General features: G+C 34.9%; 1 protein-coding gene across 1 annotated transcript in view; it reads right to left on the bottom strand.

Moving 5' to 3' along the window:
* SI (sucrase-isomaltase) overlaps positions 1–15,095 on the bottom strand; it is an 88,386-nt gene that overhangs the window by 46,310 nt on the left and 26,981 nt on the right. Inside the window, exons 16-22 of the mRNA XM_043995734.1 lie at positions 14,798–14,914; positions 11,575–11,729; positions 9,777–9,861; positions 8,288–8,344; positions 6,169–6,293; positions 4,028–4,116; positions 777–826 (exon numbers count right to left, since the gene is read on the bottom strand). Of these exons, the coding sequence (XP_043851669.1) occupies positions 777–826; positions 4,028–4,116; positions 6,169–6,293; positions 8,288–8,344; positions 9,777–9,861; positions 11,575–11,729; positions 14,798–14,914 (678 nt within the window). The remainder of the gene's footprint in view (positions 1–776; positions 827–4,027; positions 4,117–6,168; positions 6,294–8,287; positions 8,345–9,776; positions 9,862–11,574; positions 11,730–14,797; positions 14,915–15,095) is intronic.

The raw sequence follows: 15,095 nt of genomic DNA on the forward strand, positions 1-15,095 counted from the left end.
GGGGAGCTATTGGTGTTTGTTACCTAGGGGACTGACAAGATCATATTTGTGCTCAAGGAAAATTTCTGGCAATAGGGAGGCCAGACTATTGGTGAGACTTCAGGCAGTGATTCTATGGATAGAAGGAACTGGGTGATGTAAGAAATTCTATGTAGGTATAAATGACAAGATATGGCAACTGATTATATGTGTGCTGATGGGAAGTTGTGAGTCCAAGGTATTAGGCCTTGGAAAAAGGGAGGAAATGCAGAAAAAGGGCATTTGGAAGGGAGCTGATAAAGATAATGTCCTCTTTTGGATATGTTTAATTTGCAAGGTTGAAATATCCAATTACTAGTTGCTTATGTGGACCTGAGAGGCAGTTACTACAAACATAATAATCCCCATTTTACAGGCCTGGAAACTAAGAGTAAAGGAGTTTGTGATTCACCCATAGTCTACACTGCTACCCCTTGCCTAGTTTGAAACAAGGCTTCTTCTCAATCCAGAAAATTATGCTGCCTCTGTATTTGATTATGCAGTAAATCCAAAAATGGATTTTCACAGAAGCTTAGTTTATTATAATTGTATAAAGTTTGAAAGATAAGCATACTGTAAATTAAAATAACATGTAAAAATAAATGTAAATTAAAAACACGCACAAACAAATAACGTAAAGATTTGTTAAAAAATAAAGTAAGACATATTTCAAATAAGAAATAAATCAGAACTCTAAGCACTGTGCTTAATGCAGGAAATAAAATAGCATTCACCACGTCCCCAAGGAAGATACTTACAGAGGCAACTGTAAAGTTATACAGGATGTAGTTTTCCTGTTCTATTGAATCTGATTTGGAAAAAAAAGGAATAGACACATTGAGATATTCTTGAACACATCAGAATCCCACAAAACTTCCTGATAAAAATAGATTATTTGATTCTTAATACCTATGAAATATATGTGGCGAAAATTTAAAGGAACTAATAAAAAAGTATTACTAAAAGTGAAGGATAAAATTTTCATGCTAAGGTGTTACAATTGATAGAATACTGGGCCTAAGGTCAGAAAGACCTGAATTCAAATCCAGATTCAGATATTTACAACCTGTTTGACCCTGCGTAAGTCATTTAACCCCATTTGCCTCAGTTTCTTCATCTTTAAAATGAGCTGGGGAAGAAAACAGCAAACCACTCCACTATCTTTGCCAAGAAAACCCCAAATGGGTTCACAAATACTCAGACACAACTGAAAAGACTGAACCACAACAAAAATATGCTCAATAAAATGTTTCATTTTCCCTTTGAATTTATTCCATGGATTTAAATCTTTCACTACCTTTTTCAAGGTCTATTAAAATACTTCCAAAGTATTGGCTAAAACACCAATGTTATGTTTTATGTACACTACTATTCCAATCTGCCTAGAAAAACACTCCCATTATGTTGCTCATTTTACTTGCAAAAGGTTGTGTTTCTCACTAGGTGTTTTTGTGTATATTTATTGATTAGTAACTGAAAAAAATTGAAAACGGAGGGTGAACAAAAAAGTGGACATGAACATTTCTAGTCCTTTCAGTTTTATAAAATGCCTTATACAATAAGAAATAAGGATGTATCAGTGAGGAAAACGACAGCTTCCTGTATATGACAAAACATTTAAGCAAGAACTTCAACGTAAGGATGAGATTAAAATACAAAATTAAATTGGGGCAACTGGCTTAGAAGAAATCAGGGATCCTGTATATCTTCACCAAGCACATTGCACAAGATCATCAATGGAGAAAACAGATATCTCTATTTTGTTGTTATTCACACATTTTTAAGTTGTCTGACTCTGTGACCCCTTTTGGATTGTCCTTGACAAAGATACTGGAATGGTTTGACTTTTCCTTCTCTAGTTCATTTTAAAGATGAGGAAACTGAGGCAAACAGGATTAAGTGACTTGCTCAGGTTCACATAGCTGGTAAGTTCCTGAAACCATATTTGAACACTGGAAGATGAGTCTTCCTGACTCCAAGCCTGGTGCTCTACTGCGTTGCCCCCTGCACCACCTAGCTGCCCACATCTATCTATACTATTTCTTTAAATGCAACATATTCTACCAAAAGTGAATCAAAATAGAGGCAGCACTGATCAAGCAATAAACAAACACTTATAAAGTGTCAACTATATCCTTAATATGGTGCTAGGCATTGGTGATACACTAGCAATAGTAAAACAATTTCTGTCTTCAAGGAGCTCATATTCTGATATTCAATTGGCAGGGGAAAAGGGAGAGTATATTAAGGGTGACTTTATTTCCTTGCCAAAGAGTTGAATAATTATTGACTAAAAGTGCCATTTCCATCTTCAAGTTACTGTGTAGTGGAAAATGCATCTGTAATTAGATATATTAATGGATTATGTCATATTTAAACCAACAAGTGATACTCTTTGGATTTAAGATTCATTAATTAAAGTCAAGTGTGCTAAGATCCAAAAAGAAAATATTTATTTCCTATGTTCTTTTAGTTCTTTCTCCTTCCTTTATTTCTTCTTCTTTTTTCCAAAGTGTATCATAAAAAAAAAATGTGTATCATAGGTTCATTCCAGTAACCTCATCTTAGAATATATTAACTTTGTGTTTGGAGGGGGGGGGCAGTGAGTGTCAAGTGACTTGCCCAGGGTCACACAGCTAGTAAGTGTCAAGTGTCTGAGGCTGCACCTGAACTCAGGTCCTCCTGAATCCAGGGCTGGTGCCTTATCCACTGCACCACCTAGCTGCCCCAGAATATATTAACTTTTAATGAGCATGCCATAAATCCATTTTGGGGCAAAATTCCCCTTGAGGAATTTCACTACTGACTTTTACTTTCTCTAACATCTATATGAATCTCATCCTATCCTAAATCTTGAACTAATCCTATTTTCCTCCTTTTGGGCCATCATTTATTTATCATTAAGCTTAAATTGAAATAATCCCACTGTGACCATTCTCATTTTGTTCAATTTATTTAGAAACATATTCATTAAGAACTTTTGAAAATTTAAGTGAATTTGGTTTGAGGCCAAAGGAAAATGTGATGGGTCAGTACTGGATTTATATATTCAGGCCAACTTAAAGGAATTAAAATGACTTGATTCCTGAAATTCCAAAACCCAGTAAAAGTAAAAAAATATATATTTTTAAAAAATTACTTATAGCATTATAAATATAGAGCTAGAAAGGACCTAAGTTGTCCTCTAATAATCCCCCCCTCATTTTACAGATCATGAAATTGAAGCTCCAAGAGTTTCAGTGACATGCTAAAAAGGTCATACAGCAAATCAGTGGCACTCTAAGGATTTCAACCTCTGTCATTTAACTACAAGTCCAATGTTCGTTCCAGCTGAGTATAATCACATCACATGCAAGAACTTACTCATTCTGTCTGGGCATCTTCTGTGTCTGGAACATAGTAGAAGCTTAATTGCTTTTTGTTGAGTGGAATTGAAATGAATTTCCACTGTGTTGCATCACTTCCCAAGTGATTATCACTATCTACTAAAAACTATGGTAATTATTTCTAAATCTGTATTTCCAAGTTCTGCTGTCTTTCAGAAATGAAATGCAAGGACAAAATAGTAAAACCTCAGTTTGCTGCATGATTTTTTCCATGTATTTGAAATATGAAGATTTATGTACATTTTTTTTAATTATCATCTAGATGTTTTGGCATCTAAGCATAAAGCTTGATTGCAAAGTTTAGGGGGGTATTTTTTCATGCTCTCTAAGAAACAGTGTGAAAAAGTAGAAAAGTCAATGTTCTTCGAGTCAGAAAACCTGCCTTCAATATTCTCTTCTAATCTTTTTACCAGTATGAACTTAGCAAGTACCTAGGATACGAATTTTTAAAAATCTGTACATCTAAGTCATTGAGCCAGATCATTTTTGGTTTCCATTCTAGCACTCAATCCATAAGCATCTGATCTTAAGTATGTTCTTTAATTATACAATGAATGTGTTTCTTTATCAATTATTTGTATTATTAGAGATTTCTGTCATTATGGAATTTCATTATTATTCACCTTTACTTTCTCCATCATCCCAAAAGAAGTCTCCTTTAGCTGTGTTATCGTCATCCAATGCAATAATGAGGCCAAGGGGATTCTGACGACTGAAACAAGAAAAATTTAGAGATCTATGCTTATTTAAAGTAATAATCTCTCAACTTCTAAGTACTTTCTTAGGTCATTACTCATGCTCAGACTTCATTTTCTCCCTTTCTCATATAGACCTTATAGTTACCCAATTAAAATGTGAACTGGTCTTCTTGAACCTCACTCAGACCCATATATTCTGTGATCCAGTGAAACTGACCCATTGTTATTTCTCACATAAAATATTCCATTTCCTGACCCCAGACATTTTGTCTTACTTTCCCAAAGCCTAAATTCTGCCCTACCTCATCCTGATCTTTCTGGCTTTCTTCAAATCCAAGGTAAAATCTCCCCAGGTATCGCAAGCCTTTCTTGATCCTCTTTAATGCTAGTGTCTCCCCTCTGAAGATTTTCTCCAACTTTTCCCATATACATCTTGATTTTCTCTACTAGATTGAATGGTTCTCCCCTCATAAGACTGTAAGCTCCTTGAGAGTAGGGAATCCTTTTACTTTTCTTTGTATCCCTAGGTTCTAGCACAGATCCTAGCACACAGACCTTGGCCACATGGGAGACACTTTATAAATTCTTATTAACTTACTGACTCAAAATCAAGCATGCTATCAAGTGCTTTCATTTTGTCAAAAGTTGATATTAAAGAATTCTTATATTTGTTTCTATGAAAAAATGGGGGAAAGTTGTCAAAATATCCAGATAGATTTTAGATTTTAGCTAGGAACTTTACCAATATGGTTCAAGTAATTTCATGAAAGATGAGTGACAAATCTGAGCAACAAAGATTGTTCATTTTGTGTTTTTTTTCATTGACACTTAAATGATCAGAGTAGAGATTGAGTTTACCAGCCTCCAGAAAGCTGAGGGTCTAGATCCCTGTAACCATTTGTTATTTTGTAGAGTTTTATTTCATAAAAGTATTTCAACATAATTTTTCATTTAAAAAATCACTTCTATTTAAAGATCACTATATTTGGAGTCAGTGAATCTGGGTTTCAATTACAGTGCTTCTATTTACTATCTGTCTGGCCTTGGGCAAGATGCTTCATGTCTCTTTCCCTTATTCCCTTCAACTGTAAAATATAAAGAAGTGGTTACATAGTTGACCTCCAAGGTACTTTTAAGCACAGGATAAATGATTGTACAATGTTATCATTTATTTTAAAATTTCAGCATATATCAAATATTTTATTGTTTGCAGGGTTGTTGTAAGGATCAAATTGGATAATAATTGTAATGTATTTATCACAGTGTCTGGCACATAGTAAGCACTATATAAATGTTAGCTGTTATTATTAGCTATAGTTTCCAAATCAACTTGCCAACATCACCCTAGAAAGGGTTCTTCTTAATTTGGGGTCAGGGGAATGTTGAAAACATTGGAAGAAATGATGAAGTTCTTTTGCTTCTAATTTCTTATTTTTGCAATTTTCATATTCACCATCTTGAATTTCTTATAGTTTATTTGCATACTTGCTTATTTTTTCTATGTGTCAAGAGGAATGGTGGGGAACGTATTTATTCTAAAAATATTAGGCTGTACTTGATACTTGATTATTGTTTTACATATGGTACACTTATTTAAAAAAAAAAAAAAACTTGTAGGGTTTCCAAACAGTTCATTCCAATCAATGCTTCATTTGCAAAGGGAAGATGAGAAGATAGGGGGAAAGTCTTACAAAATTGAGATAAAGACATCCTAATTATAGCATTCAGGCATTATTGAAGGAAACAGTACTAAACTGTCAACTGTCAAGCAAGCCAATGGGTTTTTGAATGCCAAAGGGATATTTGGGCTATAGCTAGGCAATTGACATAATTGCTTCCTAAAAATAATTTCTTTAGGAGAAATTTTTAAAGTGAATTAGTGATGCTATTGGTTGAATGGCACACAGTATGATTCACAATTTACTTCTACTAACATTCTGACCTCTGTCTCTTTCTTGGTTTTTCCTTTCTCACATTTGTCCCTTCATTACCATTTCCATCTTAACCATCCCAATTGATGCTCTTCCAACACTTCACACTAAAATCAATGTATTTTGCCACATTACCTGGCAGTTGTTGTTACATCGGGCTGCTGAGTGGGCAAAATGTAACCTCCTCTCAGATGTAATCCTATTTTGTCTATTGGGAGATACATGTCAACTCGTTGTTTTCTCCATGTTCTTTTGGCCCCCTGTGTTTAGTAAATAAAATCAAGTTAATTTGGAATTAGCAATGCAGAATTTATCTTTGTTCCTACAAGATAGCAGAGGCATCAGAGTATGTGTATAAAAACTAATCGGTATTTTCAGTATCTGTGGAAACTGGGTGAGCATTTACAAAATACATCTGAAGCATATAAGAAAGGAGCATTCCAAATCTATCACCCAATAAGAGATGATGTTCCATATTTCTCTCAAAGAAACTAATTAAAGTAGAGAAAAATATCTGAATTTTATACATTATAAAATGGAAAGACTTCATTCTCTCACTGGCAGTACAGTGTTTATAGTACTAGACACAAAATCTGGAAAACCTGAGTTTGCGTTCCACTTCTGACACTAATTATCTTACCTTGGATGAGTTACTTTACTTTCTGTGCATCAATTTCCCCTTCCCAAATTGAGTTAATAGTACTGTACTCAAATCACAAGATTCTTGTAATGATTAAAAGGGATCATGTATGCAAAGCACTTTGAAACCTCAAAAATGCAATATAAATGTGTTATCATTGTTTTTATTGTCTTTGGTACTTTCCTATTTTATTCCATTGTTCTGAAGTAAAGAAAGCCAAACTCAAAATCTCGGAATCTATTCTCCTTAGAAAACTCAAATTGAAACAAATAAAGATTATATTAAAACTAGTTGATTATTATTAACCTATTACAAATAATGTATATTTAGATTATGTAGAATCAAATATCAACAACCCCATACCTGTCCCACACCTGTCATTTTATTATTATAAAGAACTCCCAGCATAGAAACATCCTCTAAAATGGTACAGGTCAGCAAATTAATCTGGAGCACTTCCAAGATCTCTTTAACTCAAGAGGTATTATTTTATAATCTTCTCTTGGATAATTTAAACTCAGAGTTGACTGAGGAACTGAAAGGTTAAGTGTCCGGCCCATGATCACATTACTAATATGTTTCAGATGCACTCCTTAAACCTCAGTCTTCCTCAGTCCAATATCAGCCCTCTATCCAGTAAGTCATTCTATCCCTTATTTTCTTAACTTTATAAATTACTACATTACAGGTCTAACCCTGGGAAAGACACTTGACCTATTATTGCCAACCAGCTCTCTAAATTCAGTATAGGTGCTGACCTACTTTGGCACATTGGCAGAAGTTTTTTTTGTTGTTGTTTGTTTTTTTTACACTAAGAGTTCCTTATGCCAGTGAAATGACAAATATGGTCCAAACTGTAATGTCATTGGTACAGAGGGTTCCCAGGCAAGGGGTGGGTGTGTCTCCTACCTATATATTCCCTGAGACACCCAGACTTGCACAGCCAGTATCTGACAGACTCTGAAACCTGAATTATTGGGCCATAAGCTCCCTAATAGTAGGTACTTCTTATTATCTCATCTCTATTCCTAGCACTTAGCACTGTCTATTACATAGTAGATACTTAATAAAACTTTTTTTTTTCTAAGACCAGTTCTAGCACCATGTAATAGTGACTCAATAATGCACTGATTTCACAATCAAGGAAACACACATCCAAAGTATTGACAAGAATGTCTCCCTTGCCCATTAAGATGGCCATAAAAGCAATGCTTTTTCCATGAAGTTGAATCTTTTTTCATTGAAACACATGATTAGAAGGTTTAGAAAAGTCCTTGGGGGTCAGCATTCGGTACAATAATATGATAAAGTGAATGATATCATGAAGTTGAGGCCCCATTCTTCATAAATATCATGTTAACGCTTTCTTACTCCAAATTGCCAGTAACAAGAATGTATGTCACCACATAGCTCTTTTAATTGCATCAAAACTCATTTAAGCAACAGTTTAGCTTCTGCTCACAGTCCAGGGTTACATCTCTTCACATATAATCAAATTTGGGGAGTTCTTGAATAGAATAATCCCACCCACATGAAACACTAAATTGTATATAATTTATTTATTTGAATTGATATCTTGCTCTTAGTATCATATTATCTACTAAAGATACTTACTGTTTCATAGTCATACCAAGTTGCATCAGGAATATATGCACTGACTGTTTCAGCACCCTAGAACAAAAAACAAATAGAAAAAAAAAAAAAACATGATGTGGGCATCAAGAGATCAACGGAAAGATAGATATGCTGAATTTCTAAAAATTTTCAGATGGCCATAACAGTGTTTGGTTGAGACTAGTCAGTACATGTTCAACATGGATTTGTTAAACACATCTTATATACTGGGAACTATAGTAGCTACACAGGAAAAGTAAATAAAAATAAAACATTCCCTACCTGTCTTCAAGGAACCTGCTGATAGCCAAAGTTTTCTTCCCTCCCTCTGGTGAGAGAAATCCTAACACCCCCCCCCCCCCCCCCGGTGAAGTTATGAGTCTGGATGACTATATATGTCCATGAAAAAAAGGTCAGATTGACTAGGGATGGGAAGTGAGCATTTTTTCCTGTTTTAATTGTTAACAGTCTATGGTGAGGCCTTTTTATCCATTTTCTGCATGATTAAATAAAGGTTGTTCTAGAACTAAAATTGATATTGTTAGCCAAGTATTTGCTCTGGATTTGAAGACATTTTGACCCATATGTATAGAGAACTAAATGTGAGCTGTGATTTGAGATCTCCAGGTATAGCCAGGGTGGGGTCAAATTATCCAGACCTTGGGTTTCCAGGAAAGACTAGATAAAGTCACAATGAGCAAAAGAGAGTGACACCCCCAAGGTTTTCATATATTGAGACATCCTATAATATGATGCTTGCCTAATACGATCTTAACTTGGATCATTATAATTAAGGGAGCACTTCCCCCTGCAGATGTGATAGATATCCTAATTTGCTTTTTAAAAAAAAACTAAAATATAACTTGACATGTTTTAAAAGATAAAGTGAAGCAACCACCAATAGTAAAATATCTCTGTGCTAACAATTATTTTGTTTTTTTCTTAATTGAATGTCCTAACAATTATTTTGTTGCATTTCTAAATGATTTTCTTTAGATTCAATCTATGACATCTATAATACATTTGAAAATTTTAAAAAATGATTGCTTTTTTAATCATCAGAATATTGATATTCCCCTGTGGCAGCCGGCTATGGTAATAGCAGTTTTTGTTTTGAAAAGTCACTGAGACATTTAAAAGATTGGGTTAAAGCTATTCCACAACATTCATTGCACACAACTTTGAAAATATACTTTGAAATTTATGTATGTGAGACTCTCTTTAAATCAGTGACATTAAACGCAAAGGGAAATGACACTAACAAACCATATATAAGATCCCTTCAGGCCACATATTGACTAAGAAAACCATTAACATGTTTGTACTGTTGTTCTTTTCTGCATTTTGTTGAATATTTCCTCAATGGATTGTAAGCAGGTTCAAGTGTACTTGAGAACATTGTGAGCTAGTTGAGCTAAAAGACAGTAAGCCTTTTTGACACCTTTCCTTTAAATGACAAATATATTAATTCCCGAATTGTAAAACTTACCTGTTTAAGAACAGGTGTGATAAGCAAGGCAGGACCCCACAGGAATTGAGTGTCCTCAACCCAGCTGTTTTCATCTGTATAAAACCTACGGTAAAGCAAAATACTGTCTTAAAACATATGTAACACAAACCAAGTCAGCCAAACCACTTAGTTTCCTAATCAATAAAATGGGGGAGATTATACTTCTAGCACCTGCTTCATCAATTTGCTATTAAGGAACTCTTTGATAAATTTTAATAGAAATATGAATTTTACTACAATTATGTTTCAGTGACTTGGTACTGTCTCTGGGTGGTTCCGAATGTCAGACTTTCCTTTGTTAGTGAGAATATTAATTTCTTCAGTATCTCCTCACAAATGCTGGTTGAATGATATCCCTTAAAATCTTAGTTTTTCTCCTGACATAAGGTTCTTAAGCAAAACCCTGGGAGAAACAGCATGAAAAAATATAATAGCTACTGAGAAGTAGCATGGTAATGGGAAGGGACTTAATCGTGAATCAAGAAAAAGAAATGTGTTCATATCTCTCCTCTGACAGTGAATGTCTATATACCCATGGGGAGATCACTTAACCTTTTTGAATTTCAGTTTCTCCTTCTGTAGAAGAGAAATAATAATATTCATAATATCTGTTCCACAGGATTTCTATTAGGGTTAAGTGAGAAGTTTACAAAGTTATTTGAAAGCCTGAAAGCACAATATAGGTGGCAACTTACAAGTCACACACAACATATCTGTTCAGTGATTTTTTTCTTCCCCAGGGAAAAATTTACCATAACTCTTTTATGTTTTGCCCACCTACACTCAACTTTTCATTTTATGACCCCAGATTTTCACCTGGTTCTGAAAATGCCTATGAGACATGGCCTGTCAAAGGAAAGAGCCCTACATCTATTAATTAATCTGGAGAAGCATCTCTTCATTTTTGGCAACCATACATTTGAGGGAAAATGTTCTATGAAAAATGAGCATCCTAAAAAGAACCCTGGACTTAGTCAGACTGGTATAGTAGAAAGAGTGCAAGATTTGGCATCAGAAAGACCTGGGTTCAAATCTACTTCCCATCATGTACAAACTTTTTAATCTTGGGAAAATAAATTTCCTTCAATAAAACTTAGTCAACTCCCTAGGATTTAACTACTGAGTAAAGGCAAAGTTGTGATCTGCATTAGTGGAGGGAGCTCTTGCATGAAATCTCTACATCACAGAAGTTCTAGTCATGGCTGTGTTCCTGTTTACTTATGTAATATCAGACAAGTTACTTAACCTCTCCTGGCCTTGGTTTCCTCACGTACAAAATGGGTAGGTTGTATTATTTGGTGGGGTGAGGAAGGTCTGCAACCTTTATTTCACTGGAACTGCTTTGGAAACTCCATGCATTAATTTGCACAAGCAAAAAAAAATCATCAGTTAGTCAATCAATAAATATTTAGTAAGCACTTATTATATGGGAAGTACTATGCTAAGTCCTGGGGATACAAAAAGATGCAAAAGGCAATTCCTGTCCTAAAGGTGCTTATAATCTAATGTTAGACAGCCAGTAGTATCAATGAATTTGAACTAAGATCTTCATGCCCAAAGGTTGTCCCCTTGATCATTATACTACCCTCATTGTTTCTTGATCTTGAGAATTCCTCTTTCTAATTTCTTGCATGTTTTTGATTATCATCCTTCTGAGTATGGTTGCTATTAATTCCTTGAATTTAGATATACAATACTGTCACTTCTGCAGACAACAAATGCAATTCCCATCCTAATGCTTTCAAAACAAATTAAAATAGCTTAATAGTGGACTCACTCATGAAGGATTGGTCTGGACACTGTGTCACCATATACATGAGCTTTGTAAAACAGGGTATAGAGGAAGGGCAGCAAAGTGTAGCGGATAGTCAGATAATTTCGCGATGACTTGACCAAAATAGAATTTGCTCCAAAAACAGCTGGGTCTTGAGGCTGAAAAAGGAATAATATTCTTGATAGGAAGCTAAAGGCAGAAAGTGAGGGAATACACTGCATTCCTAAAATGTTTCATCTTTTTTTTTCTTTTACCTGATCATGAGACTTTTACTTGGAGTTGACAAAAAGTTGAATGTGGCAAAAATCTTATAACCAATGAGTGATGGGTGACTCATAACCTTTTTCCATGTTAGATTCTTTTCTTGGATTTAAGTTTTAAGGACAGTCTATTTAGAGTTGGGAAAATGAGAAGAGAAAAAAGAAAAAGAGGCCATATGGAAAGAGAAGGAGACAGACAGTTTGACCTATATCAGGCACACAGACAAACATTTACATTTTCATCATGTGAGTCTGAAAAATGTTTTCTAAAAGTTTGAGTAAATTTCTCAAAGTAAGTGGAGAAGAGAATATCTAAAAGTAGAGAAATAGTCTTGAAGCACAAGGCAGGTAAATTAGAAGAGGTTAGCAATGAGACTGAAAGAATCTGTATGGATCTGAAACTTGTCTTTCCAAGGTTCAACCAGTAAGGTCCAACCTGTAGCCAGTACATGCTAAAGAATTTCTGAAAGTGCCATTTGGATACTATTTGATAATGTTTTGTCAAAAATCAAGTTGAAAGAATTATATTCAATTTAAGCAAAAGACAGCCTTGTTTATACCATTCTCCCTAAAGGTCACCTCTCATGTTTAAAAAAAAAACAAAACAGAAGGATTTACAATACAACCTTCTGTTTCAGCAATCTTCTTCTAATACTGAAACCTTTTATTTAATTACAAAACTCATCTATTAGAGACATCCATTTCCCTATCACTAGAAGAAGAAGGAAACTAGTCCTGGTATCTTAATTTCCTGCACCCACAATAGAGCTCTTCAGAGAACATACTCAAATGTCCCTGCAATTACTTTCAAGTAAGCCACTGACCTCACCCAAAGGGGACTTTGGAAAATATGAATATTTCTTAAATGCACATTTGATTTGGTATTAGGCTAATAAGTTTAGTCTCTAGGAGCTCACAAAAACCTTTAAGCAAAAACATAAGAATGTATCTTATTTGAAAAGGGTTCCTATATATATTCTTGACTAATTTTGTATTCTCTAGTCTCACATGGCCTGAAGATGCGTATGTAATCTTGAGAGTGAAAACAGTAGATTCCTACCCATCTGTAGAAGCTTCTGGTATCAGCTCAGTGCTGGCTGAATAAGTGATGTCCAAGGAAGACCAAGCTAAGTATAGAAAGACTTAATTTTAAAGACTTAGCCATCAGGAGATTATTTCTTGAGGGGGTGGGCCACAAAACTCAATTGGAGAGTAGTGGTTGTAATCACTGGAGAAAGTATTCATGCAGATGCTGCCACAAAACCCTCAGGTACTGAAATAATAATATGCATGTGTGTGAGGACATCTGTATACCTATGCATGAACATTTGGTTTTTTCTTATTTTTGGTTTGTTTATTTTATAAACATATAGTTATTATTTTTCTCCAAGAAAAAATGTTCTAAGAGAAGGTATCAAAGGACCTCTGTTTTGAGGCAACTCCATGACTGGTGAATCCTTGTCTCAAACTTTTATATCCTGGGCAGGTCTAGGTGGACTGGTCAGATTCTCATCTGCTAGCTCACTCTCCAGGCTCCTTCACCTGCTCACTGATGGCTTAGCCTAAACCTGCCTTTTAACTGCTCTTTAGGTGTTATCTTTTCCTATCAACATGCGGACTACTTGAGAGTAGAGACCATTTTGTATTCTTGTTTTTGTATCCCAACATTGCACTGTGTCTGGCACAAATGAAACGATAAATGTTTCATCTACCTAGCTACCTACCTGTCTTTCTCTCTGTCTATTTATCTATCTATCTCATCTAGAAAATTACTTGGTAGACAACTTCTAGGAAGTCACTTAATCCTAATAAGGCCTAGTTCATATATATATATATGTGTGTGTGTTTGTGTGTATACATATGTATATATATATATATGTGTGTGTGTGTGTATATATGTATATATATGTATATGTATATATATGTATATATATATATATATATATATATGCATGTATGTTCATAGATAGATAGATATAGATAGATAAAGACAATTAACTGAGAACTGACTGATCCCCACCTACTCCCCCTTCCCAGGCTAAATGAGGCTAAGGATCTTTGTCAATTCCAGACTCTTGATTATTTTATACATCTCCCCCAAACTATCCCCTCTCAAAGATTACCCACCTTACTCCCTGGACTTTAGGTTATTATGTAAAAGGACCCATTTACATTAAGTAGTTTCTATTTAGAGTTAAGTAGCTTCTATACTTAACTTGAGCAGTCCCATAGTTCCCTTTGTTAAAGGTTCATTTACATTATTAAGTAGATAAGTAGTTTCTGTCTGTGAGAAACTTATTTTTCCCTTGGGTAGTCTCATAGCTCCCTTCTTCTGTAACCCTATATAAACCCTGTCCTCAGCCCCCATCTTTGGATATTCCTAGCATTGCTTTGTGATACCTTTAGTTATAGCTCCTCTACCTTGATTAAAGACCTTATTTCTCCTATATTGATTGTTTCATTAATTTTCAAGTTTTATATATATATATATATAAAGGATTAGACTGGATCATAGATTTAGAGCTGGAAGGAAACCTGCTGATCATTTAGTCCAACCTCTAATTTTACAGATGAGTAAACTGAGGCTAGAGAAGTTCATTGGCTTGCTTAAGTTTATACAGATAGTAAGTGTCAAAGTGTCAAACTCATATCCTCTGACACCAGGCTCAGTAGTCTTTCCCATACTATCCCACACTGACTCAAATCTTTGAGGAATAGTCACTTTCAAGTGAGTTTATGTAATGAGCTAGTGAGTGATTTATGACTTCCAATTCTACTTCTCAACTAGCCCTTCAAAACTGAGTTCAGAATCTCTCCTCCTTTAATTCATTTGTCTGAATATATAAGTGTTCTGGAGACCACCTCTCTAGCCTCATATTTGAATAAGGAAGTTGCATATATTCCCAGTGACATCAAATGATTGAACATAATAAACATCAGGCAATAAGGCACCAGAAGTTACTTACCTTGTATATTTCCCCATTATGATTTCTTGAAAATGGATAAAATGCTCCAAGCTGCATCCATCGAGTGCACAGCTCTTCTGTCGTGTCACCCAGAAAGCCACAGATGTCTGCTCCAGCCTAAAAAAACACACATTCACATGTCCCCTGTTGTAAATTTCCTCAATTCTTTTTCCTCATCTCAAGTTCCCATGCCATTTAAGGATTTGCTGTTTTGTACTCTCTTGCTTTCCTCCCTGTTCTTGTTTTTTCACTCTCTCTCAATATTCTCCTTCCCATACTGTTTTTTCACCAATTTCAG

Source organism: Dromiciops gliroides, chromosome 3, assembly GCF_019393635.1.
Source record: "Dromiciops gliroides isolate mDroGli1 chromosome 3, mDroGli1.pri, whole genome shotgun sequence".
Classification (NCBI taxonomy): domain Eukaryota; kingdom Metazoa; phylum Chordata; class Mammalia; order Microbiotheria; family Microbiotheriidae; genus Dromiciops; species Dromiciops gliroides.